At 44.5% G+C, this 26,642-nt stretch overlaps 2 protein-coding genes across 2 annotated transcripts in view; one reads left to right on the top strand and one right to left on the bottom strand.

The window, feature by feature from the left end:
• Nucleotides 1–26,642, bottom strand: part of LOC129841398 (F-box only protein 41-like) — a 113,642-nt gene that overhangs the window by 12,093 nt on the left and 74,907 nt on the right. Inside the window, exons 6-12 of the mRNA XM_055909658.1 lie at nucleotides 21,203–21,276; nucleotides 15,300–15,682; nucleotides 12,738–12,985; nucleotides 12,273–12,388; nucleotides 10,506–10,658; nucleotides 6,108–6,203; nucleotides 5,900–6,018 (exon numbers count right to left, since the gene is read on the bottom strand). Coding sequence (XP_055765633.1) covers nucleotides 5,900–6,018; nucleotides 6,108–6,203; nucleotides 10,506–10,658; nucleotides 12,273–12,388; nucleotides 12,738–12,985; nucleotides 15,300–15,682; nucleotides 21,203–21,276 — 1,189 coding nt within the window. The remainder of the gene's footprint in view (nucleotides 1–5,899; nucleotides 6,019–6,107; nucleotides 6,204–10,505; nucleotides 10,659–12,272; nucleotides 12,389–12,737; nucleotides 12,986–15,299; nucleotides 15,683–21,202; nucleotides 21,277–26,642) is intronic.
• Nucleotides 699–2,858, top strand: LOC129841399 (uncharacterized). Its single transcript, XM_055909659.1, has 2 exons — nucleotides 699–2,185; nucleotides 2,322–2,858. Exons 1-2 carry the CDS (start codon nucleotides 1,618–1,620, stop codon nucleotides 2,450–2,452), a joined length of 699 nt encoding a protein of 232 aa, XP_055765634.1. The 5' UTR covers nucleotides 699–1,617; the 3' UTR covers nucleotides 2,453–2,858.

The raw sequence follows: 26,642 nt of genomic DNA on the forward strand, positions 1-26,642 counted from the left end.
GCTACTAACTTATACATTATCGTTACAAATGTTATTGCTAGATTATAGAAGAAACATAGCTAGCTACTTTTTCTCCATCCACCGGATGATTCGACATGGCTACAGTAGCTAGCTAGTTATAGGTAACGTTACACTGTATCCTGCAGGGAAGAGCGTGTTCCACGACGTGCAGAAAGGATTGTGGAAAGTTGACTGATGAGCGCAAGCAAACAGCTATATTGAACACTTGCATAGTTTAACTTGGACAGTAATGATACGTACATTAACGTTAACTCTAAAAGTGCAGTGTTACACACTGGTGCAATTACAAACTCATTCTGTGTATAGGTTGGGAGTGTGTGAAAGATGGAGGTCCTGATCAAGCAATACCCTGAATGTGCAACAGTATATTAAATTCTGAATTTATCATTGTCGATTTTTATTGCAGCATGAGGTGAAACGGAGATGTAAACCTGAGGATACAAAGGAGAACAAACGACGGAAACAAACCTTCAAATACCATGTACAGCAAGCAGGCACAGAGATTGAATGTGTGCACGGTCTCTTTCATGTCTGTGTTCCAGCTAACCAACAGGCGTCTTCAGGCAAGTGAAAATATGAATTAATGTCTATATGAATATCAATTACAAACATATTGTATTCTCTGTACTAGTTTTTAAGAACCTGCTAATTGAAATGTAATTGTTTTGGTCAGGTTGTTCAGGAAAAGTTAGGAGTTCAAGCTGAGGCAGGTGAGGTTGCAGGGTCTCCAGATCAGGCTACTGAGGCTAGGTCTCCTTTAGAAGATGGAAGAGGGAAGCATAGCAATAAGTAATGCGCTATGGATTCCAGCCTGGATTGTTTCACTATAGCAGTGCTCTAAACAATCTTCTAAACATTAACATAGAGTATCGAAAGGATGAATAGCGAATTCTGAAACAAAAATATAAAAATGTTTATTACTTTTAAACAAAATGATGGTAACTAAGCTGTCCAACTACAACCTGAGCATTGAGGACTGAGTGCCGATTACTTTCCCCCTCCCACCAGACGGCACTGGCCTAATTCTCGCCGCCCTACAGGACCCCCCGGCCACAAACGGCAATGGCGTGACCGGGATTTGTACCCCGGTTATAGCGACACAGTTGCACTCTAAGGCAGGTCCCTATACCATTGAGAGAATACAAGTTTCACAACATCTTGTTGTCTCCTTACAGGCCACATCGGATACATGCTACAGTGAAAGAGGACATCAAGGAGCACATTCTATCTTTCCCAAGAACCACTACTCTCGGATGAAGGGGGGATGTACAGAGAATACCTCAGCCCTGATCTGAATTTGTTGCGAATGTACCGACTCTACAAATAGAAGAATATCACCTGCAAAATTCTGGGTTTATAGGGACATTTTCAAACAGCAGGGTCTCAATTTCGGCCAACCCGGGAGTGACACCTGTGGCAAATGTGACGCATTCTTCACTAAGATGTCAGCAGCAACATCTGAAGAGGAGAAGAGGAAGACTGCAGTTGAAAGTGAGTTGAAAAGCCGAAAAGGCCTACACACAGCTTCAAAGTGACACTGAGTGGGCTAAAGCCAATGCTGACTGCCATGTCATTTCTGTGGATCTACAGGGGGTGATGTACACCCCTAATCTGACCCACTCTAATGTCTACTACCAGCGGCACCTGTCAAATCTTAGCCTTTGCATCCAGGAACTTGGAAAAGAAGATCCTGCGTACATGTGTGTTTGGCATGAGGGGATTGCACACCGGGGGTCCATTGAGGTGGCAAGCTGCATATTGAAGTGGGTGAAGACAAAATTCACACCACTCACCAAACCAGAGGTGCGCAAGTTGATCATCTTCAGTGACAGATGCTGTGGGCAGAATAACAACTGGCGGATGCTCAATCTGATGTCGATGCTCGTCTCTATGGGTTACTTTACGCAAGTTGAGCAGGAGTTCATGGTCTCTGGTCATTCTTTTCTTCCTCGTGATCGATCTTTTGCCACCATCGAGAAGAGGCGCAAGGTGTCAGTCCTTCACACACCTGATGATGTTTCAAAGATGATACCTGAAGCACAACCAGCAAAACCATTCAAGGTGATGAGGATGCAATATGAAGACTTCAGGCACCTCCCAGATTCTGTCCTCAAGCGACCAGCTGGACTACAGATCACCTCAGTGAGGTGGTTAAAAGTCACAGGTATTACACAGAGAATAGTTTACTAACATCCCATCAACATGCAACATGTTGTTCTAACAATAAAATATCCTAATGCTTGACTGTGAAAGTTGTTTATTGATGTCAGGAACTTAAAATGTTTCTGTTCTAATTTCAGTTGAGGATCCTTGGAATCTGTACGCCAGACAGAGCCACAGTCTATTTGAGGGATGGAAATCGTGGCTGATCTCCAAACCAAAACTAGGAGCAACACCTCAACCTCCCTATTTTTGCAAGCCACTACCCTAGAGCATATGAGAGTCCTCTGCCCATCAAAAAAAAACAAGTACCAAGACCTGATGACCATGCTCAACTACTTGCCAGCTGCTGCACACTTTTTTAAATAAATCACTGCAGAGTGAATCATTTGTTGTTAAACCAAGCTACATAATTAACTGTTTTGTCTGTGAGTTTATGATCCCCTGAACCTGTATAGTATGTTGACTCTGAATACATTTCAGAAGACATGTCACCCCTATTGTAGGAAATTAAATGTATAGTAGGTGGTTTCTATGTGAATCAATGTGTATGATTTGAACCAGAACAATATGTTGAATTAATTTAATTTTAAGATGTTATTCCTAGTGTAGAAAATGTTATGTACAATGTGTTCTGTTGAGAATTATTTTGTGTGTGATCATTTGAACCTTTTTAATCTGAATGAATTAAAAACAAATAAGTCATCACATACAGTATGTGAGTATTCATTTGATCTTGATTCCCTTTTTTTATTCATTACAATATACAGTACGTCTCTCTGTCACCACATTTAGCAGTAACTCTAAGCAGTTAATACTTATTTACTGCTGTCACCTCAGTACAGAAGGACATTTCTTGCCTTTAGGATGGGTTTAACGCAATTCAAAACTTAATTGCAGATCATAGTGTTAAACGCAAAGAGAATGGTTTTCTGAACGTTTTGTAATATTGACCGTAAGGACCTGCATAATTTGACATGCATATTGGCACATCACATTGATCCATATTTGATATGTACAAGTTGTGCTTGTTTTGATTGAATTCATTTAATTGTATTCTATTTGTGTAGTTCTTCTATGGTATGTTCACATTGAGGGCTTCATTTTAAATGAGACTAAGATTTCATGACTCAACTTTTAAGAAAAGTCATCAGTGTTAAAGTTGATAGACCACCTTTAAATTAACCTCCCATACAAATGAATTAACTACATATTGCATTTAAGTTATTTACATGAAGGGCATCTGTACTTAAAACATATCAGGTGTTAAAAAAGGACATCTTACAAGAGTCATGCAAAATGTCACATATACTGTTCTTCCACAAACTGAAATCATCACTGGAGATAAACTGTTCTTCCACATTCTAAAAATTAAAACGGCAATAAAAAAAGTATTTTTTGAAATAACAAAAAAATATAAATTGTTGTTGGAAGATATGGGTATGGTGAATTATTTGTCAACCATAAAACACCTAATGTGGTACACACAATTAATAATATAAAAATAACTGATTATCTTACATATATGGTTCTTCATCTGTAGGATTCGGTTGTTGATCATTGTCAGACAGCCATTTTCAAGTCTTGCCATAGATTTTCAAGCCAATTTACTATGTCAAAACTAACTAGGCCAATCAGGAACATTCAATGTCGTCTTGGTAAGCAACTCTAGTGTATATTTGGCCTTGTGTTTTAGGTTATTGTTCTGCTGAAAGGTGAATTTGTCTACCAGTGTCTGTTGAAAAGCAGACAAATCAGGTTTTCCTCTATGATTTTGCCTGTGCTTAGCTCTATTCCATTTATTTTTATCCTGAAAAACTCCCTTGACGATGACATGCATACCCATAACATGATGCAGCCACCACCGTGCTTGAAAATATTATGAGTGGTACTAAGTGATGTGTTGTGTTTGCCCCAAACATAACGCTTTGTATTCAGGACAAAGTAAAAATATGAATTGTCTTTTTCCTTTTCTATCTACCATTAGGTGCCCTTCTTTGCGAGGCATTGGAAACCTTCCTGGTTTTGTGGTTGAATCTACACTATATATACACAAAAAGTATGTGGACACCACTTCAAATTAGTGGATTCGGCTATTTCAGCCACACCCGTTGCTGACAGGTGTATCGAGCACACAGCCATGCAATCTCCAAAGACAAACATTGGCAGCAGAATGGCCTTACTGAAGACCTCAGTGACTTTCAACGTGGCACAGTCATAGGATGCCACCTTTCCAACAAGTCAGTTCGTCAAATTCCCGCCCTGCTAGAGCTGCCCCGGCCATCTTTAAGTGCTGTTATTGTGAAATGTAAACATCTAGGAGCAACAATGGCCCAGCCGCAAAGTGGTAGGCCACACAAGCTCACAGAACGGGACTGTTGAGTGCTGAAGCGCGTAGCGCGTACAAATCCTTTGTCCTCGGTTGCAGCACTCACTACCGAGTTCCAAAGTGCCTCTGGAAGCAACGTCAGCACAAGAAATGTTCGTCAGGAGCTTCATCAAATGGGTTTCCATGGCCGAGCAGCTTCACACAAGCCTAAGATCACCATGCGCATTGCCAGGCGTCAGATGGCGGATGCCAGGTGAACGCTACCTGCCCCAATGCATAGTGCAAACTGTAAAGTTTGGTGGAGGAGGAATAATGGTCTGGAGCTGTTTTTCATGGTTCAGGCTAGGCCCCTTAGTTCTAGTGAAGCGAAATCGTAACGCTATAGCATTTAATGACATTCTAGACGATTCTGTGCTACCAACTTTGTGGCAACAGTTTGGGGAAAGCCCTTTCCTGTTTCAGCATGACAATGCCCCTGTGCACAAAACGAGGTCCATACAGAAATGGTTCATCAAGATCGGTGTTGAGGAACTTGACTGGCCTGTAAAGAGCCCTGACCTCAACCCCATCGAACACCTTTGGGATAAATTGGAACGCCGACTGCGAGCCAGGCCTAATCGCCCAACATCAGTGCCCAACCTCACCATTGCTCGTGCCTGAATGGAAGCAAGTCTCCGCATCTAGTGGAAATCCTTCCCAGAAGAGTGGAGGCTGTTTTAACAGCAAAGGGGGGACCATCTACATATTAATAACCATGATTTTGGAATGAGGGGTTTGATGAGCAGGTGTCCATATACTTTTGGTCATGTAGTGTATGTTTGAAATTCACTGCTCAACTTGAGGGACCTGAAGGCACTGTAGGGCTCTCGCCAAGAGTAGTGCACTATATAGGGAATAGGGTGCCATTTGAGAAGCACTCAATGTCCTTTCCTATTGCCACCCCTCATCCTCACTCAGCCCATGTACTGATAAACAGACAGGCCACCAAGACAACCGTTTCTCAACTAGGCACAAAAGTAATTTCCTCCCACTGTTCCTGCATGCTGTGAATCGTGAGTAGGAACTCAATAGCTGGGTTACATGTCCTTCTGACTGGGAGGGTATTTGCAGTCGCACGCATCCCCCTTTCCATCTGTGTGGACGGGACAGAAATAAATCCGAATGTTTTGTTCCGAAGAAAAAGAACAAATATTTCTAAATGTGACAAATAACCCCTTGAAGGACAAAGTTCTATCCATCAACAAAGACCTCTGATATGAACCATACAAAGCACTTCAATCCAAATTGTTTCTTCGTTCTGAAAGAATAGTCCCTATATCAGTTCATTTATTAAAATGACCAATGAGATTAAACATTCATGAGATATTTATCCAAATTGAATTTACTCACCCAACGAGGCTAGTCCCTGAAGGCCGCACCCTGCCCCGCCCACGCCCAGGGCTCTGAGGTGTGGCCAGCATCGGCCAATGGTCTGCAGACATCGGTTGCTGAAGCGAGCCGGTTGTTGGCTGGAGGAGAAAGAGCGAGGTGCGTTACACAATAGATGTGCTAATGGTATTCCTAAAAATAAATGTGAGCTAAGAGAGTTGCCTCTCACCATGGATGTAGTGGTGCCACCTGGAGAGAGATTATGTCTCTACAGCCTGCTCCGAGAGCCCAGATCACCTCCTGTCCTACAGGGTCTGTGGCACTCCTAGAACAAAAAACACCAATTCACTATACTTCATGGTATAATCATCCAGACACCCATTCATAATATATAGCAGGGGTCTCAAACTGTATTTGATAAAGTGAACATCTTAGACCCTAACCCACAAATATAGAAAATGCAATGTACAGTCAGAGACAGGCCTAAGTTTCTGCTTAGAATTTCCCACATTTTGGTACGCTATTTGTTAGTAAACTTTTCTATAATTAGATACATGCAGCTTCTCTTCTGTCATTAATTGTTGCGCTAGAATGCTAAATTAACCCTTGGTCACCAGACTGTCATAAATCAATAGAATAAATGATTCAATCTCGTTGACGTCATTAAAGTTCTTTCATCTCTGCTCCTCTTGCGCAGCAAAAACGTTAAGGGATGCAAGATTTTCTGTGCAAAATTTCCGTTTGACCGGTTTTAAGGAAAATAAGAGGTATGAATACTACCCAACATATTTCTGATAAGATTTCAGTTCCACTTGAATGCATATTTTATGTGGTTGAAATATTATCGGCTTTTATGATGCTGATAAAAATAGCACCTTTATAGATGGTCCCTGACTGTCAAATTTGTATAGCGCCTCGCAATCATCACATAACACTGTCATCATCCTTTTCACCAAATCTTTCCCGAACATTAGGCTATTGTTCTGGTCCTCCCTTCTATTGATTTTCAACTCTCCGTTTTGCAGCTTTTCTCTTATAGAATTCAACTCCGACAGTGTTCTTTTTGCCTCAGTGGATAGACAATATCCAATTGGAGCATAGTTAGGCCCTAAAGCTTAGGCTACACACTAGCAGCAGAAAAAACGAATGAAATAAAAATATAAATGTCCTAAAGCAAAATATACCTCATGTGATGACATTTCTTTAGAAAGGGGCACAAGACAGGGATGTCCCCCTCCCCCCCTCCTTTTTGCACTGGCAATTGAACCGCTTGCAGAACGAATTAGACAGGACCCAAACATTACAGGTATCAGTATTGGTAAACTTATTTGCAGCTGATCTCCTGACATACCTGACCAATATTTATTTCAAAATATATTTTCTGAATACTCTAAAATCTCAGGATATATAATTAATGTGGAAAAACTAAATAAATGCAATAAACATATATATATTTTTTTTAACTCATAATTTACAGCAATCTTTAAGTGGACCACAAAAAATATGAAATACTTAATACGTGACAACAAATAGAAAGATAACTTTATTCCATTACTGAACAGTATGAAAACAGATCTAATTAAATTGAATAATCTTCCCATAAATCGTACAGATAGAATAAACCTCTTCAAAGGCTTTGTATTTATTTTTGGTAACACTAATTCATAGAATAAAAAGGAAAGTTTTACATCTTCCTATGTCTGAGATGTCTGATTCACTAAAGAGGAACAATAGGTAACTATTGAAGATGCGCAGCTCATCCCCAGAATCATTTAACGTATCTATTTTCAAAGGAGAAAGGTAAGAACGTGAATAACTTAACAATTAAGAACACTATCACAATATGGAATAAAACTAAACATATTCTACAAGAACCAATATCACTTCCTCGAAACACAACCTTATGGAACAATCCTTGGATAGCTTTCCAGAATTCACAGATAAATTTGTCCACATGGAAAAAAACTAAAAAGGCATATATAAATTAACTATAAATGACTTGGTAATAGGAAATACATTTATTTCCATAACAGCTTTAAAAAGCTATTTTCGATTGACCGATGTAGATATTTTCAAATGCATGCAACTTAAAAGTTTTATATTACAACATTTGGATTTGAAATCTTTTGGAAATCAGAGCAATCTTGAGGGAATCCTATTGGTCAGAAAAGGATATTCATATGATAGGTAAACTACACAAAACCTTGCAGAGAGCCTATCCAACTGATAATCTCTTAGAAAAATATATAAACTATTGGAACCAAGATTTAAAAATAACTGATATTGGCACAAGATGGAGGGAATGTTGGAACATAATTAACAAGACTACAGTTAACACAAGTGTACATTTCATTCAGTATAAAATAATGCTTCCTGTGTAAAATGTCTGTTGTGTAATTCGTTATACAAGAGACATTTCTAACTCTACAGCACAACGGAAGAATCATGTCTAAAGTGTCAAACTAATAATGACTCAATAATTCATGCCTTCTGGGAATGTTATAAAGTCCAAAAGTGAGGGCGGAGTTAGAAATTTGGCTGTCACAAGTATTACAATGTAAATGTACTTTTAATCCGTCTGTCTGCATATTTCAAGACGTGACATATGAGGGTGCCGTGAGATACCCGATGGGTTGGACGATACTTTAAGTCAATAATCTTTTTCTTTTTTTAAGTATACTTTAAAAAAAATGTAAATGAACCAATCCTCCATGATTAACGCAATGGAAAGGTCAAATTATTTATAATGAAAAAAATGTAATGTGTAAGGGCTAGGAGAGAAACAAAATGGTGCCATTTGAGGTCATGTGGCATAAAGTGATGCGGGCGCTAGAGATGGGGGTGTGTGTTAGTGGGTCTGGGGCAGGGTTAATGTTGTGGATGTTTGTATGATGTTGTCATTTGTATGTTTATTTTTTGTATTGTAATTTAAAAAAAATAACTACTAAAAATAAAACCTCAAATGTAGCCTATAGATATGAATTGTACGATGTCAGCTAACCTGTCTGTGTGACAGCCTGCAGGGCAAGGCATTAGCAGCTAGCCAGCCACAGGGAGTGACGAGTACTGTATTGTATGTATTTTCTTATGTTACAGCCTTATTCTAAAACGGATGAAACAAAACATTTCCCTCAATCTACACACAATACCCCATAATGACAAACCAAAAACAGTTTTTTATACATTTTAGCAAATGAATAAAAAAATTGAAACATTTACATAAGTATTCAGACCCTTTGCTATGAGAATCGAAATTGAGCTCAGGTGCATCCTGTTTCCATTGATCATCCTTGAGATGTTCCGACAACTTAATTGGAGTCCACCTGTGGTAAATTCAATTGATTGGACATGATTTGGAAAAGTCCCACAGTTGACTGTGCATGTCAGATCAAACACCAAGCCATGAGGTCGAAGGAAGTGTCCGTAGAGCTCCGAGACAGGATTGTGTCGAGGCACAGATCTGGGGAAGGGTACCAAAAAATGTCTGCCGCATTGATGGTCCCCAAGAACACAGTGGCCTCCATAATTCTTAAATGGATGAAGTTTGGAACTGCCAAGACTCTTCCTAGAGCTGGCCGCCCGGCCAAACTGAGCAACCTTGGGGAGAAGGGCCTTGGTCAGGGAGGTGACCAAGAACCCGATGGTCACTCTGACAGAGCTCCAGTTCCTCTGTGTGGATGGGAGAACCTTCCAGAAGGACAACCACCTTTATGGTAGAATGGCCAGACGGAAGCCACTTCTCAGTAAAAAGGAACATGACAGCCCGCTTGGAGTTTGCCAAAAGCCACCGAAAGGACTCGCAGACCATGAGAAACAAAATTCTCTGGTCTGATGAAAGCAAGATTTAACTCTTTGGCCTAAATGCCAAGCGTCACGTTTGGAGGAAACCTGGCACCATCCCCACAGTGAAGAATGGTGGCGGCGATGTTTTTCAGCGGCAGAGACTAGACAAGGAGACTAGTCAGGATCGAGGGAAAGGAGCAAAGTACAGAGAGATCCTCGATGAAAACCTGCTCAGGACCTCAGACTGGGGCGAAGATTCACCTTCCAACAGGACAATGACCCTAAGCACACAGCCAATACAACGTAGGAGTGGCTTCTGGACAAGTCTCGGAAAGTCCTTGACTGGCCCAGCCAGAGCTCGGACTTGAACCCGATCTAACATCTCTGGGGAGACCTGAAAATAGCTGTGCAGCGACGCTCCCCATCCAACCTGCCAGAGGTTGAGAGGATCTGCAGAGAAGAATGGGAGAAACTCCCCAATTACAGGTGTGCCAAGCTTGCAGCGTCAAACCCAAGAAGACTAGAGGCTGTAATTGCTGACAAAAGTGCTTCAACAAAGTACTGAGTAAAGAGTCTGCACACTTATGTAAAATCTGTTTTTATTTTTAATACATTTGCTAAAATGTCTAAACCTGTTTTTGCCTTGTCATCATGGGGTATTGTGTGTAGATTGATGAGGGGGAAAGCGATTTAATCAAATTTCAAAATAAGGCTATAACAAAATGTGGAAAAAGTCAAGGAGTCTTCGAATACTCTCCAAATCCACTGTACTATATTGTGTGTATACTGTACTGTATTATATATACACACTGTACTATGTGTGATCGCCCCCTGGTGGTAGTACCTGTAAGTGACGGCCTGCAGGGCTCGGCAGTAGCAGCTGGCGAGCCACAGGGAGCGGTCAGTTAGCAGGTTGGGACAATGAGACACCTTGAGGATCAACAGGTTCCCTCCTGTAGCCTTCAGCAAGGACTCCAGACCCTCCTCCAGACAACCCCTGGAGAGGGAGAAAAAGCAAGAGGAGAGAGAGAGACGGACGGACAGACGGAAAAACAGAGAGAGAGAGGCAGACATACAACAAACAAGTTAATAAGGATCAACCACTGTTGCTGAATAACCAATTACTCAGTGCGGAATGAGTATTGTCCTTGAGTTTAACAAGGCACTGCAGCAATGGATTTGGATTTGTCTGTCTAAGCAGTAGAACGTTAATAGTGCATGGCGTCATGCTGCTCTGAACAAGAGAGTCACGAAAAATGATGTACTAAAACGTATTCAATCGGTTTGTGGAAAGCATAATCGAATAGAATAAAAGCCATGTTGTATTCATTAGGCTGAGGAGGGATAACGCGAGCAAGCATCTGATTACAGTGTGCGCACACTCGTGCACACACTCATACAAGGCAGTACATACACACATTCACAAACACTCACAATGTCAGGAATGAGATAGAGCCTGGGGCTCTCTCACACATTCTCAACCTGCTACGGTATATAGACTAGGAAGGAGAGATGATGGGGAGAGGGGAAGGAGAGATGATGGGGAGAGGGGAAGGAGAGATGATGGGGAGAGGGGAAGGAGAGATGATGGGGAGAGGGGAAGGAGAGATGATGGGGAGAGGGGAAGAAGAGATGATGGGGAGAGGGGAAGGAGAGATGATGGGGAGAGGGGAAGGAGAGATGATGGGGAGAGGGGAAGGAGAGATGATGGGGAGAGGGGAAGGAGAGATGATGGGGAGAGGGGAAGGAGAGATGATGGGGAGAGGGGAAGGAGAGATGATGGGGAGAGGGGAAGGAGAGATGATGGGGAGAGGGGAAGGAGAGATGATGGGGAGAGGGCAAGGAGAGATGATGAGGAGAGGGGAAGGAGAGATGATGGGGAGAGGGGAAGGAGAGATGATGGGGAGAGGGGAAGGAGAGATGATGGGGAGAGGGCAAGGAGAGATGATGAGGAGAGGGGAAGGAGAGATGATGGGGAGAGGGGAAGAAGAGATGATGGGGAGAGGGGAAGGAGAGATGATGGGGGAGGGGAAGAAGAGATGATGGGGAGAGGGGAAGGAGAGATGATGGGGGAGGGGAAGAAGAGATGATGAGGAGAGGGGAAGGAGAGATGATGAGGAGAGGGGAAGGAGAGATGATGGGGAGAGGGGAAGAAGAGATGATGGGGAGAGGGGAAGGAGAGATGATGGGGAGAGGGCAAGGAGAGATGATGAGGAGAGGGGAAGGAGAGATGATGGGGAGAGGGGAAGAAGAGATGATGGGGAGAGGGGAAGGAGAGATGATGGGGGAGGGGAAGAAGAGATGATGGGGAGAGGGGAAGGAGAGATGATGGGGGAGGGGAAGAAGAGATGATGAGGAGAGGGGAAGGAGAGATGATGAGGAGAGGGGAAGGAGAGATGATGAGGAGAGGGGAAGGAGAGATGATGGGGAGAGGGGAAGAAGAGATGATGGGGAGAGGGGAAGGAGATGATGAGAAGAGGGGAAGGAGAGATGATGAGGAGAGGGGAAGGAGAGAATGACAAAAGAGGAGGAAGAGTACTGCAGACCCCTGCTGTTCGCTGTACAGAGGGAAATCAGTCCATGACACACACACACATGCCTCTCCTCTCACCGTGTGCTCTTGAGGTACTCCTCCTTGATCTCCTTCTTGCCCCTCTGTCGTGGTTTGAGGTTCTGGAGGATGAGGGAATGGGTCTGGGTGCACCACTGGGACAGTGTACTCAGGAACTGGGACAAAGAAATGACAGTTACATTTTAGTCATTTAGCAGACGCTCGAAGCACTCACTGTAACACATATCACAATTACTGCAAGTAAACCATCAGCAGAATCGGTGCGCGTGTGTGCAGGTGCATAATGTGTGTGTACCACAGGAGGTTAGTGGCACTATAATTTGGGGAGGATGGGCTCGTGGTAGTGACTGGAGCGGAATCAGTGGAATGGTATCAAATACATCAAACACGCGGTGTCCAGGTGTTTGATGCCATTCCCTTTGCTCCGTTCTCCCCTCAGCAGCCTCCTGTGGTGTGTACGTGTGTTTGGTCTGTCGCTCCGCGTGCACGACCCGCGTCCTCTACCTTGGAGGAGATGCGGGCGTTCTCCAGCAGCACCCGGGTCCACACGGCAGGGTGGCGGGCCACAAACCTCCAGTCCCTGCAGACCTCCGCGGCCCTCAACAGGGTCTTGGTATCCAGGTAGGTAAAGATACAGAACAGAGCCGCCCTCATTTTCAGTATCTCCGGGCTGATCACCTCGCTGTTGGACCGGGACGGGCTCTTGTCGTGGCGACACGGCTTGTTGTGACGATAGCCCCCCTCGGACCGGCCTGCAGCGTCGGGAAGAGAGAAAGAGAGAAAGAGGATAGAGGTTAGTTGAAGAAAGAGAGGTGGAGAGGGGAAAAGAGAGTGGAGGGGGAGGGACCGGGATATTTGTCAGGTAGGTAGAGAAAGGAGGGGGAGGGGGATGGTGAGAAGGAGGGTCGGTAAAGAAAGAGATAAGTGCCGAAGGCAAGGAGAAAAGAGAGGATGAGGAGAGGGGGGGTTAAGAAAAAAGAGAAAGGTGGAAAAGGGGAGGAGAGAGGAAGAGAGGAGGATGAGGAGGCAGGGGGTTTAGTCAGAGAAAGAAAGGTGGAGGGGAAAGAGACAGAGGTTAGTTTAGAGACGCCATCCTGAGTCGCAAAAATATATTAGTGGCATTCTACAAAATATCCACAATGTGGTGCAAGCGATCCACTTGAGACGTATTGCATTCCCCCTCAAACACAGACCTGAGCATTCAAATATCTGCCATTGAAGACATGTACTGTATTGGCCAATACCATGTGACCAAACCGACTCTAACACATTTCCATTTCTCCCAGCAGGCATCAATCCATCTGATGAGTCATCGCCCGTGTCATCCCTGTCGGCCTTGGAAAAGAAGAAGCGAAGGAGGCTTTGGAAGCGACAGGCCTCGCGGCGAGAGGCACACCGCCTACGCCAGCTAGCGATCTACCAATGCATGCTAGCAGTCATACCGTGTGATACGCTGATATGTGCCATTTCAAACTCCACCCTAGCAAACGCTTTGAGAATCTTATATGGAGGACGATGTCAGAGCATAAAATGTCATTTACATGACAAGTAATATTATGTAATGGTGGTGGTGCCAATTTGAATTCTCATACCAGACATTCTGGGCTGTGTCAAAAAGGACAGCTTTATTGCCTGTTTGGGTTTACAATAGCTCCTTTGCCAAGTAGCTGTAACCAAAAGGAGAATAGGGTAGATCTTTCTTTTGCCCAAAAATGTGTCCATTTAAGGCAAAATGGGCATGTTTCAATGGCTTCTGTCCTAGTTAAGTCCACATCCCAAAAGGCCCCCTATTCCCTTTATAGTGCACTACTTTTGACCAGGGCGCATATATGGAATAGGGTGCCATTTGGGAAGCATCCTTACTCTCTCCGATGATGCACCTGGTCTCTCTGACTGCGGCTATTGCCATGTGCAAAAGGCTTTGCATTCCAAATTCGCCCCTGTTCTCTACTGTGCCTGGTAGAAAAGTAGGGCACCAAATCGGGAATAGGGACGCCGCTTGAGACGCAACCCAAGGTGTTCCGGAATAAAATGGAGGTCGCCAGTCAGGAATCGTGGGATCTTGGCTGGGGAAGGCAACTAAGGGAGAGAGACGCTTGCTGTGTTGGAACCAGGAGTGGTGAAGGTAAAGAGTAGTTTATCCATTGGTTCTCTCGTCAACACTGTCAACGTCTGCGGCCCAAATAGCACGCCATTCCCTATGTAGTGCACAACTTTTGAAGAGAGCCCTATGGTTCTACCAATATGAGAAAGTTCAGCCATACTGTCGCATAACAGTATTAAACCCTGGGAACGGTACAGTACAGTACACACACACACACACACACACACACACACACACACACACACACACACACACACACACACACACACACACACACACACACAATCCCCTTGTTCATGCGTGGTCTATCTGGGTAGTGTGTGTGAGAGTAGAGCAGTCTGGTGAAAAGTCATCCCACTATGACAGGGCGCCCTGGGCTGATTCGGAATCAGTTTGTGGAGCGCTCTGGTCATTAGTCGTCCATCACTGTTCTCTGGACAGCCTTACCCTGGAACACCTGGGACTAGAACTGCCATGACCCAGTTTCACACCAGCCACCGTCCTTCTGCCCTTCTCTGACAGACCTGACTACTGTTAGCCTGGGCCGCAGGACAGTGTGTGTGTGTGTGTGTGTGTGAGTATGAGTGAGGGAGGGGATACTGTCCGTGCGTCTGTGTGTGTGTGCTGCAGGTGCCATTGGCAGGATGGCAGGCAGGCTCAGGGTCATACGGTGTGCCAGACATGTGACAGCTGTTCCCTTTAGAGATGACTGATTCTTTCTGTAAATCACCAGTACATTACAAGTATCTGCTGAGTAACAATTAAGCAATCAATCAACGGATAAATCAGGATTTTAAAAAAATGGTAAGCGACTTAGCCTCCTACCTGGCTAAATAAAGGCCAGTCAACAAAGATTAAGATTAGCAACGTAGCCTAGCCTAGCCTTCTACCGTACTGTACCTGTGACTAAGCAAGGTGAAGATTAGCAACGTAGCTTAGCCTAGCCTCCTATCCATTCCTACCTGTGGCTAGGCGGTACCCAGATTGTCTCGGTGCTCCAGACTGCTGCGTCTCAGCCATGGTGGCCCTCCTCTCCTGCTGCTCCCACATCTCCGCCTCCGACTCGGTAGTCCTGGAGCCCACGTCCGACACGTCCCCCTCCTCCCCCTCCGTGCTGTTCCGGTAGGGTCGCCGCTGCCAGTTCTGGATGGCCTGCTTGCGGAGCCCCCAGCTCCGGGACACCCCGGCCCTCTCGTAGCACTGTCCGCCCCCTTCCCCCAGCCGACACTGGACGTGGTAGTACTGGCCCTCGGGGCACTCTTCCATGGCGTGCATCTCCACGCTGTCGCCGCTGTCGTAGCCCCCGCCCGAGCCCTGGGAGCAGGACTTGACCCGGCCCGACACTCTGGGGGGGGGGAGGGGGGAGAGAACGGAAGAGAGGGGATAAGTTATACTCAGTGGTACCACTTCAAAAAAAACTCAAAGCAACTTTTGTGGACACTTTACACATGGACAACTAACAGACAGAAACCATTGAAACGTATACAGTATTAGATTACTCTACACAGGTTCCATCAAATAGGTCATCTGTGTTACTGTAGCCTGGTCCCAGATCTGTTTTGTCAGGTCAGTGATCGGCTGAGACGAGGAGAAGTGGCAGTGGAGCCACCACACGTTGTCACTTCCTGATACCGCATGATTCTACAGCCCAAAAGTGTGTTGCCATGGTTTCCACAGCTCAGTATAGACCAATACTTACTGAGACCTTTGTAAGATGAACGACTTCCAAAACGAAGGATATGAAACGTATCTGCAACCTGCACATTGTTTTACCTTGTAGTAACTGCACAGGGTTGGGTGTGACACTTGTCTAGGGGTGTTTTGAAGGTGTCCCTTAAACTAAGTTTGTGCAGACATACTTGAATAGTGATGTGGTGTGTCCCTTTAAGTTTGCAGACACATATTTGACTAATGTCTTGGCAGTGACTAGGATTCTGGCCATAGTCCCAGCTGGAAACACTGTACCCCTCAAGGACAGCTCTTTTTACCCAGAATGCATTTCACGAACTTACTGCCTTCTGGCAGTGGCTACATGTCCCAAAAATCTGAGGCACAATTTAACATGTCCCTCCCTCCCTGTAGCATTGAGAATATAAAAGGTATTTTGACACTTTCCCCATTGACTGACACATACACACACACGCCGAAAACATGTGTGTCCGCGATTGTCAATCAACGCACCTACAGAGCCTTTTTAAAATGATATATTTTACCAAAGGTAATAAAGTTTAATCGACTACAACATACAGTAGTGCTTTAAAGTCAGCCTGAAAGACAGAAGGAATTATTCCCTTACCAGTAATATGAACCATGAAAAAAAGTAGGGGGAAAACAAAAGCAGATTTTATGCTAGTGGCCATTTTCATGGATATTCATATTTATACCCAGCTCCTGTGCTCTGGATTATTACTGGGTTAAGTGGAGACCCCAGGCACTTGTACAGCAGAAACATTCAACTGCATGGAAAATTAGAGCCCCCGCAAAATAAAAGTACGTCCACTCACGACCGAGTTCCAAACTGCCACACACAAGCCTAAGATCAGCAATGCCAAACGTCGGCTGGAGTGGTGTAAAGCTCGCCATCATTGGACTCTGGAGCAGTGGAAACGTGTTCTCTGGAGTGATGAATCGCGCTTCACCATCTGGCAGTCGGACGGACGGATCGGAGTTTGGCGGATGCCAGGAGAACGCTACCTTCCCCAATGCATAGTGCCAACTGTAAAGTTTGGTGGAGGAGGAATAATGGTCTGGGGCTGTTTTTCATGGTTCGGGCTAGTCCCCTTATTTCCAGTGAAGGGAAATCTTAACGCCACAGCATACAATGACATTCCAGATGATTCTGCGCTTTCAACTTTGTGGCAACAGTTTGGCGAATACCCTTTCCTGTTTCAGCATGACAATGCCACTGTGCACAAACCGAGGTCCATACAGAAATGGTTTGTCGAGATCGGTGTGGTAGAACTTGACTGGCCTGCACAGAGCCCTGACCTCAACCCCATCGAACACCTTTGGGATGAATTGGAACGCCGACTGAGAGCCAGGCCTAATCGCCCAACATCAGTGCCCGACCTCACTAATGCTTTTGTGGCTGAATGGAATCAAGTCTCCCCAGCAATGTTCCAACATCTAGCGGAAAGCCTTCCCAAGAAGAGTGGAGGCTGTTATTGCAGCAAAGGGGGGCCCAACTCCATGTTAATTCCCATGATTTTTAGAATGAGATGTTCGATGAGCATTCTTTTGGTCATGTAGTGTACAAACATACAGTGCAATCGTGTAGACATATTTTTGGTTGTGTAGTGTATGTATGGGAAGGAGACTTTTTAATAGGTTGGTATATCATTACATATTCTTTGAAATAGATACTGTAGATATATAATATTATCTAGATACTGTAGATATGAGTGTGGTACATTCCCTTCCCTCAGCATTTCAATATAACCAATTGCTTTAACACATGTAGGCCTACGTGTAAAGCACTTTTCGATTTAGAAAAAACGGCTCCGCTATATAAAATGGATCATTAACATCATCGTTTACGACTATCCCTTTTTTCAGGAAATCGTTTATGATCGTGACATTTTGGTCAACCGAGGGAGACATTCTGGAGTTCAAAAGCCCGGCTGTAAACACATTCCCTCTTCATCACGGACAAAGACTCAAACTCTTGGTGCCGACAAGACGCTTCAACTACGCGACAACAACTCCTTTAGACTCTATCTCAAAATGTAGAATGACATCAGAGGAGAGTGAAGATACTACTTCAGCATAAAAGTGCTTGAAGCTCTGAGGAAACATGAAGTAGACCAATTTAGATCATGAGGAGTGAGAGGGAGGGATTGCTTTGGGGCAAAATTGACTACAGTGACTGCTTCTGGAAACAGCAGTTGTTCTAAGGCAGCCAGTGTGCGCGCGCGCACACACACACACACACACACACACACACACACACACACACACACACACACACACACACACACACACACACACACACACAGACAGACAGAGAGACAGAGAGCGAGCGAGCGAACAAAGATGCTGCTGTACACTGACATGCACACACGCTACATGACTTTGACATCAAACACAACCATCCTGCGGTTTAGCTAGCTAATTAGCGACCGTGGCTAACGCATCCTGAATTCCGAGTGAATGTAAAACAGTCTAGGCGATTATATCAAGCTGCTATACGACTCCTGCAGTGAAATAACTAGAAGTTGATATGAAGATAGCGATTTGAGGTGCACCTGGTAAATCCACACCAGAACTGGATTCAAATAGTACTGTGCTCGATTGAGCATGCCTGGCACCATGGAACCAATGGAATACTCCCAAATGTGCATGTGTTCACCTCATCTCCACTACGGTAGAACATGCATACATTAGACCCTAGTGACACCGCTTAAGAAGCAGAGGAGAGGCCACTTGGCATTGTGACTTTGGTTGGATCCCAAATGGCACCCTATTCCCTATACAATGCCCTACTTCTGACCAGGGCTCTAGTCAAAAGTAGCACACTGTATAGGGAATAAGGTGGTACTTGGTACACAACCTATATTGGAGTGGTGGCTTTAGCAATAAAAGCCACAGGTTGGATCAATATTGTGGACTCAATCAGCAGCGCTGGCTAATTGGATACAGATCATTATTCAAGTGTATAACAGGGAAGTACAGTTTCCTGACCAGTAATGCACAGTGGGGCTCAGGATGGGCGACAGAGTAGCCATCTCGGTGCAAAATGAAATCGATGATTTCAGTGCGAATTATCCAGACAACGTCAATAAAGCAACAAAATAAGATCTTTTTTAAAACCCAAATATGCAAAGTGTCAAATATAAGCACCTAAATAGCATCTTCCGTCACTGCATTTGGAACAAATAAATCATATTCATCTCTGGGAGACCGAGGGCATGAATGGAACGTTCTAATCTAGGAAGTGAAATGGTCACTTAGTGACTAACTACCATCATGATTCACTGTACTTGGGAAGCCTTGGGAGGAGTGTGTGTGTGTGTGTGTGTGTGTGTGTGTGTGTGTGTGTGTGTGTGTGTGTGTGTGTGTGTGTGTGTGTGTGTGTGTGACTTCACGATTGTCTCGCCAAAAAACGAAGGCTGAAGAGGGACGGTGTCATCGTCTGAGGTACGCGGAAGTTGTGTGACAGGAGGCCGGTAAAGTCACGAGTTACACACATGCACTCACAGAAGCACGCGTGCGCACGTACACAAACACAGAGTTACATAACGATGCAGAAAAGGTCTACATTTAAAAATACGCAGTGTTCCGTGTGGATATGATACTATGGTGATACGGAGCTTGATCATCATACAAGGGCTCCAGGGCTGCATACCAAAAGGCAACCTAGTCCATTTTTATTTACAAAAGTAGTGCGCTAAATAGGGAATAGGATGCCACTTGGGATGCAGGTTTGGGTTTGGATTTGGATCAGCAGTGAAGGAAAGAGAATGAGCGTCTCAAAATGCATGAGATGGGGGGGGGGGCGAATTTGGACCATTCAGTGAGCCACTCAAATCAAAATACACATGAAGAAGCATCATTGCACAAAGATGAGATCAGTCGTTGACGATCTGAAAACCATACGGGATGAATCATATCCTTGGTTAGGATGACTTTAGTGTCAGTGAGTCGAAACTTTTGACATTTAGAATTGAGGAATGAATAGGGCGAAAACCACCTGTAACTTACCATTTCATCCCAATCTAATGTTTGCTTGTTTATTCACACCCAACATAAATCACATCACTAATCTGAGTAGGGGGTGAACCAAATATGACAAGTTATCCATGAACACACCGAAACACAAGTAAACAGGTTCTCGCTCTGTCTTTCGCTTTCTGTATTGCTCCCCCTCACTCTCTCTGCCCTGTGCCCACAGAGGCAGCCAGGCCTGAGAAAGCAGGACTGACACTTTAAGTCCTTACTGTCAGTGACCGCCGTCATTTACAAGCATGTGTCAAAGAGCAGTGGCGATGCCCCACGGCTGGTACTGTGTGTGTGTGTGTGTGCCATGTTCGCTTGTGTGCATTTGGTGTGAGTGGGAACGCATCGTGGCGGGAGGCAAGAGCTAGGACAGAACATTCCCCTACTGTTTCTGCATGGCTGACAGATTCGGTCTCACTTCAGTGCCCGGCAGAAAAACAGGATGTGGTGTTTTATGAGGCTGGCAAAGGGCCAGGGCACAGTACTGGACAAACACTACCTGGCTGGGGCCCTCTGATACCTTCCAACACCGAGGGCCGGAGTTTCGGTCTGAGTCATTGTTGCCCCAGTCGGACGCACACCGGCTCACTTCAGGCCACGGTCTGGTGCTCAGAATCCATCTGCTGGACCACTGGCCCCCAAGCATAAGGCCCCACATCAAGTCACTGTACCTAAGTGCACCAGGGGGGTTGCATTGCGTTGCAGCTTACCTTTAACAGATGCTCTTATCCAAAGCCACTTACAGTGCAGAGAGTGAAGTCAGCTCATCTCCCTCTATTCCAACCTCAACCATGGGGAGGGGACAGAACTCTGGGCTCCCGAGTGGCGCGGCGGTCTAAGGCATTGCATCTCAGAGCTGGAGGCGTCACTCCAGACCCTGGTTTGATTCCAGGCTGTATCACAACCGGCAGTGATTGGGAGTCCCATAGGTCGGCGCACAATTGGCCCAGCGCCGTTAGGGTTTGGCCGGGGTAGGCCGTCAATGTAAATAAGAATTTGTTCTTGACTGACTTACCTAGTTAAATAAAGGTTATTTAATATATTTTTTTTAAACTGGCCTTAGATCAGTGTGTACAGGCAAGTTTATGCTACTTTGTTTGTGTGGCGGAGAGCAGTGCAGTGTGGGATAGCGTGTGGAGGACTGGCTTACCCGGTGCTGGGAGAGGATCGTCGGTCAGACACTTGGTACATGCCCCTAGACGTCCCCGAGATGCTGGAGTTCCTCTGAGAGAAAGAAGGAAGGAAGGAAGGAAGGAAGGAAGGAAGGAAGGAAGGAAAAAGAAAAGAAAGAAGGAAAGAAAGAGAGGAGAGATGGGGCGGAGAGTGACAGGTGTGTCAATACATTAAACTGTTTCCTTGAATTCTGATATTTCTCCCAAAAAAAACACACAAAAAACAGGACTTTACACATTGTAGTGAAAATACTCCTCTGTTTGTGTTCTGTAACTCACAGTGAATGTTGAATAGACCTGAATATTCTATTGGTGTGCCCTGCAACTATGTACTGTTGTGTTATATTCAGAGGAGAGTTTGTTTGTCAAGGGTCAACACCACATCCCACTGTTAGTGTTTCTCTTCAATCTACTCTATGTTTCAAATAAATACTACACACACACACACAATAAAACTGAAGCACGTAAAACAGACTTACTTCAAATGCTGGTGTACAGGTGTGTAATTATAGTGAGCCTTCAGGAGAATAAATGATATTGTGTGTCATGTGTGTGCGCTGGAGAGTTGGAATGAACTTTTGAACCTGTTTTATCTTGGTCAAGAGGAGGAGATTTATTCTGTAACCAATGACGTCATATCTTGTATATAAACTGTTGTTTATGGTTAAATGGGAGCGTGCTCAGAGAATAAATACTATTATCTAATTTTAATAAGACTGTATCCTGTCTATTTTATGTTAATAAGTATCTTACAAATTCTTATAAATAGACAGATTGATTTTAATTAATGAGTACATAAAGGAATTATGAAATTCCTCTGACATTAGGTGAAAACATTGTGATGGAGGCGCATCAACGGACGACTTTTCTATCCAGCACAATCTGATCTACAAGTGCCTTCAGAAAGTATTCGCACCTAGGTCTGTTGCGGTGACCGTAATACCGGCCACACGAGCAGTCATGAGTCATGACCGCGGTAGTCTCCTCTTATGCACCCTGGTGTACCCAACTCGCTAACGACCATCGGGTCCAGGTCGGGCCTGGTACTCCGGGCTCTATTGTCCCTCTAACCACTCGGACATCAACGCAAAAGAAATCGAAAAATCACACCAAACACTTATCATCAAAAGAGTATGGTGCTTTTGAAACTCACCTCACTGGGACCGAGTAGTTTGAAGAAAGAAACGGAGTGGAAAACACGGTCGTTGCGGATGTTGTTTCAAAGCACTTTGTTTCAAAGCACTTTTTACAACAGCGCTTTCTAAAGAAGATGATTAAACCAGAACGGTCGAGCCTATTCTGCAAAATGAAACAAATTCTAGTACATCGCCTTTGAGTGTGGACCGTATTATTATGGATCCTGGTTACCTTATGCTCCGCTTTCCATTCCACGAGTCTGAGAGAGAACGTACGGGGCCTTGGCGACGCGGCTTGCAGAGTTAGCCTACGGTATAGCGGATTTTGATCAACCTAGTAGTAGGGGATATTTAAAATATTTTCAAAATTTAAATAGGCTGACACACTACCTTTTAGTTATATAATGAGTTTCCATCTCCTCCTCTCCCTCAATTCCTTTCTCGAGCGTGCAGAGAAGGGGGGGGGGGGGGGGCTGTCAACAGTATATTTAAATGTGTTGTGAAAACATGTTACTGTCGATGTTTCCGAACGGATTTCACTTGGTTTCCCAAATGGGCACTGGGTAGCTGAAGGAACAGGGTTAGAGAGCCCCTGGCATACAGAGTTTGGGCGGAATATCACCTGTTGAGCAGCGAGAAGCTGGATGCTCCTCAAACAGTGGTTTATGCATGGAGTGAAATAACCAGAGTAGCCTATCCGGCACGTTTGAAAAACGAACAGGCGGAAAAGTGACCTCCATTCGCTATTCGAGTGCATACGGATGACACTTTTTACCCTGGCCAATTTTTGGGCCTTTCTAAATGAAACTAATGAGAGAAAGGCGTGCACAGCCTGAATGCAAGGAAGAGAGCGAAAGCATTTTTTGTGACTTCCTTAAAATCATCCATAGCCTATCGTCACACCATGCAGCCCATATATGTTTTGATTCTAAGACATTCTAAGGTTTGGATCATTCACAATTAAAAAGTTGCCAAATAACTTGAAATCTAGCCTATAGGACCTGTTTAAAATGATCACTTTTAATGCTCAACATAGCCACTTCATTTGCGCACTCGCTGTGGAATGGGAAACATATCCTTTCGATCTTATTCAGCGAAGTTCATTTACATTTTTCGTAAGTCATATAATATCAAATAATGGCACAGGACTGGCACAGCTAAATGAACAAGCCTACAACATGACACATAGCCAGATAGCATACCGTACAGTAGGCAAACCCATGTTCTTTTCTTTTGAAATACATTATCTTCATATCAGAATATTTCTTTAGACCTGCCGAAAATAAATCATGGATTTATTGTGATGGTGTATATTCAATTGATTTATTAGAGACGGCTTGTGGCTTGTGTTTATGGTAATTAACGGTAAACTACATTGAGCCCGGCGTACTTTTACATGACAATAACCGTCTGACAAAGGAAACCCCTTAACACTATTGAGATCCACCCCCCCAATGGAGTATCAACAAGGGGCTGCACCAGCAAGAGGGAACTTGACAATCAATAAATCATAGTGGTACGTCCACGTCATGTCCATCATGATCAAATAGTTCTAATTTATATTTTTTTACTAACCCATCCACCGCCACCCCCCTCTGAGGACACATATCTTTTTTGGTTTTTACAGGTTTTCAGCTATATATACATATATTTTACATATGCATGGTACTTTTATATACCGCAATCACGTAAGAATAACACATTACCGAACATAAGCTCTTTAATCGCACCCCTCAGCCACTCTTAGCCCAATCACCATAGACCACCCTCGTTTTGGTTTCCATCATGATCAAATGTTACCGCCATGTTCGACACGGCAGCAGACTCCCCCTCGTTCATCATCTCCATCAACATTGGCTGTCCACCATTTTGAAAATGGCACTATGCATGTCAACTTCACACAACGGTACCGTACCATCGAGACCAATTAGTTAGCCAAACAAACGACCGAAATGAGTGGGAGTGGATCAGAGTGACTTTCAAAAAAGGCTTTGCTTGATAAAATGGTGAATTCACCATTCCAATAACAAAAGGAAAAACAGTCATTCTGCTATCATGAAAGGTATTGACGAATGAAGAAAAAAGAGAAAACGTGGGAGTCCGGTCTATAGCTCCAACACACATACTCACTTCTCACGCACGCACACACACACCCACACACTGGAGGAAACTACAAAGCTCCTGTATGCGAGTGATGTCTGAGGTTCAGGGATAATTAACTGTGATTGGCTGAGGCTCTAAAAACATGGCAGCTAGTTGGCAGACATTAAGGAAGTGTAATCACAGCTATCTGAAAGAGAGCGACTACGTCCCAAAGGGCACCCTATTCCCTATGTATTGCACTACTTTTGACCACCCTGGTCAGACAGAGTGTGAAAACGGAAGGATAGTTGGCAATCCCCCTCTTTTACACAAGGAGCCAAAGATATTCAGGAGGCTTTGGGCGTGGGCCTGCCACATTTCCCTTTATCTTCCTTCCCTCGGTTTTTCCCCATGTCTCTTCCCCTCCCTTCATCTACCGTATAGGAACTCACACCGTCTCCCGTCTCTCTACTGGACTGTACCTCTATCCTGCTCTCCTCCTCTCGACCAATACCTTATTCTACAGTACCACACCCTTTTTCTCACTACCCTCGGTAGATTCCTTCTCCCAAACGCTCTCGCTCTTCTCCTCCCTTCTCTCTTCCTCCCTTCAAGCAAATTCCCTACAGTGGCTTCCCGTGTATCTCAGATGTACTGAGGTGTGTGTGTGTCGCGCAGGCAGGCAGGGAGGGAGGGAGGGAGGGAGGGAGGGAGGGAGGGGAACGTGAGGAATGGCAGAGAGAGGGGCATCCGTGGATGGTCAATGTGCCGGTGCGCCAGCATGCAGTATTCTCTGGTGCCCATAGCATGCCAAATGTCCTATAACATAATAATATCCTAGCCACAGACACAAGAAGGCTGAAAACAATGACTCATAAGCACAAGAAGACAAACAAGACGACTACGGTGGATACAAATCAAGCCTCAAAAGCATCCTAACACCACCGCACATCACTGCCAGTCTAACAGCCTCTTAAACACAGGTCAAGTGCAAACCCCGTCAAATGTTTGACAATGTAGCCACTTCATTCGAGCACTAAGGGAGACTAGGGTGTGCATCCCAAATGGCGCCCTATTCCCTATATAGAGCACTAGTTTTGACCGGATACATCTGATCTGATCAAAAGTAGTGCACTACGTAGAGCATAGGGTGCCCGTTGGGACACAAGCCTAGCTAGGCTACATCAGGCTGGGTAATGAATGAGCTTGATGGGATGCAGGTTGTGCCTGGTCAATGGTGGGGAATCTGGGCGGCGCGGGAGACACACACTCACTTAACTCCGTCGACTGTGGGAGAGGTCAGAGATGGGAGAGATAACAGGGAGGGAGAGAGAGAATATGTGGTGCCTGAGACGAATCAGAGACCAGCTACTGCGCGGTCACCTGACCTGGACGACTAGAACAAGTAGAGCCACTGGTGTCTCCATGGAAACGATAGATGGAAGGGAAATGGATGGAAACCGGCCCCTTCTTTCTCACTAACAAGACTTGGATGAATGACACTTTAGAATTGGAAATGGCAGAGGAGAGCTCAGTCAAATGTATCACAGTGTCTACCTTGTTTTGGTCTATAATAATGGAACATAGTATCATTACCTCTCCTGTAGCTTTTCTGCATGTAATCAATACCAATACAATATTTTAGGTTTCAGATCATATCTAAGGGCGTGAGGAAATTGTGAAACGTCCCCACAGAATTTCCTCACGCCTCAAGAGTAACCCTGAGTCAGACACTACTGATTCCTGTAATCAAAACACCTGATCATTAGCTAAAACCTATTTAGCATTTAAATTAAAGCTGTGTGCATCTCTATCCCAAAAAAACAGTAATGACTAACATCTATTATAGTAATAGTAATGTAGTAATGACTAACAACTAGACAAACAATTATGCCTCTGAGGTAAATGAAGAAAGAGTGGTGACATGACCAGCGGACACACACACACACACCTCTTCTCCTTCGCTGTCCAATTCCGCTATTCACAGTCCAGCGCTCTGCCATTCTGTTTAATAAATATTTCACACACTCACTATCGTCCCAGATCAAATTAAAAGCAAAATTGTGGTGAGTCGACACGTATCACAACACGCCCGCCTAGCCCGTTTCTAATAGCCCAAGTGATAAGATTGCAACCCATTCCCTATAAAGTGCACTACTTTTGAAAGGGCCCATAGAGCTCTGGTCAAAAGTAGTGCACT

This window comes from Salvelinus fontinalis, chromosome 42 (genome assembly GCF_029448725.1).
Source record: "Salvelinus fontinalis isolate EN_2023a chromosome 42, ASM2944872v1, whole genome shotgun sequence".
In the NCBI taxonomy this organism is placed as follows: Eukaryota; Metazoa; Chordata; class Actinopteri; order Salmoniformes; family Salmonidae; genus Salvelinus; species Salvelinus fontinalis.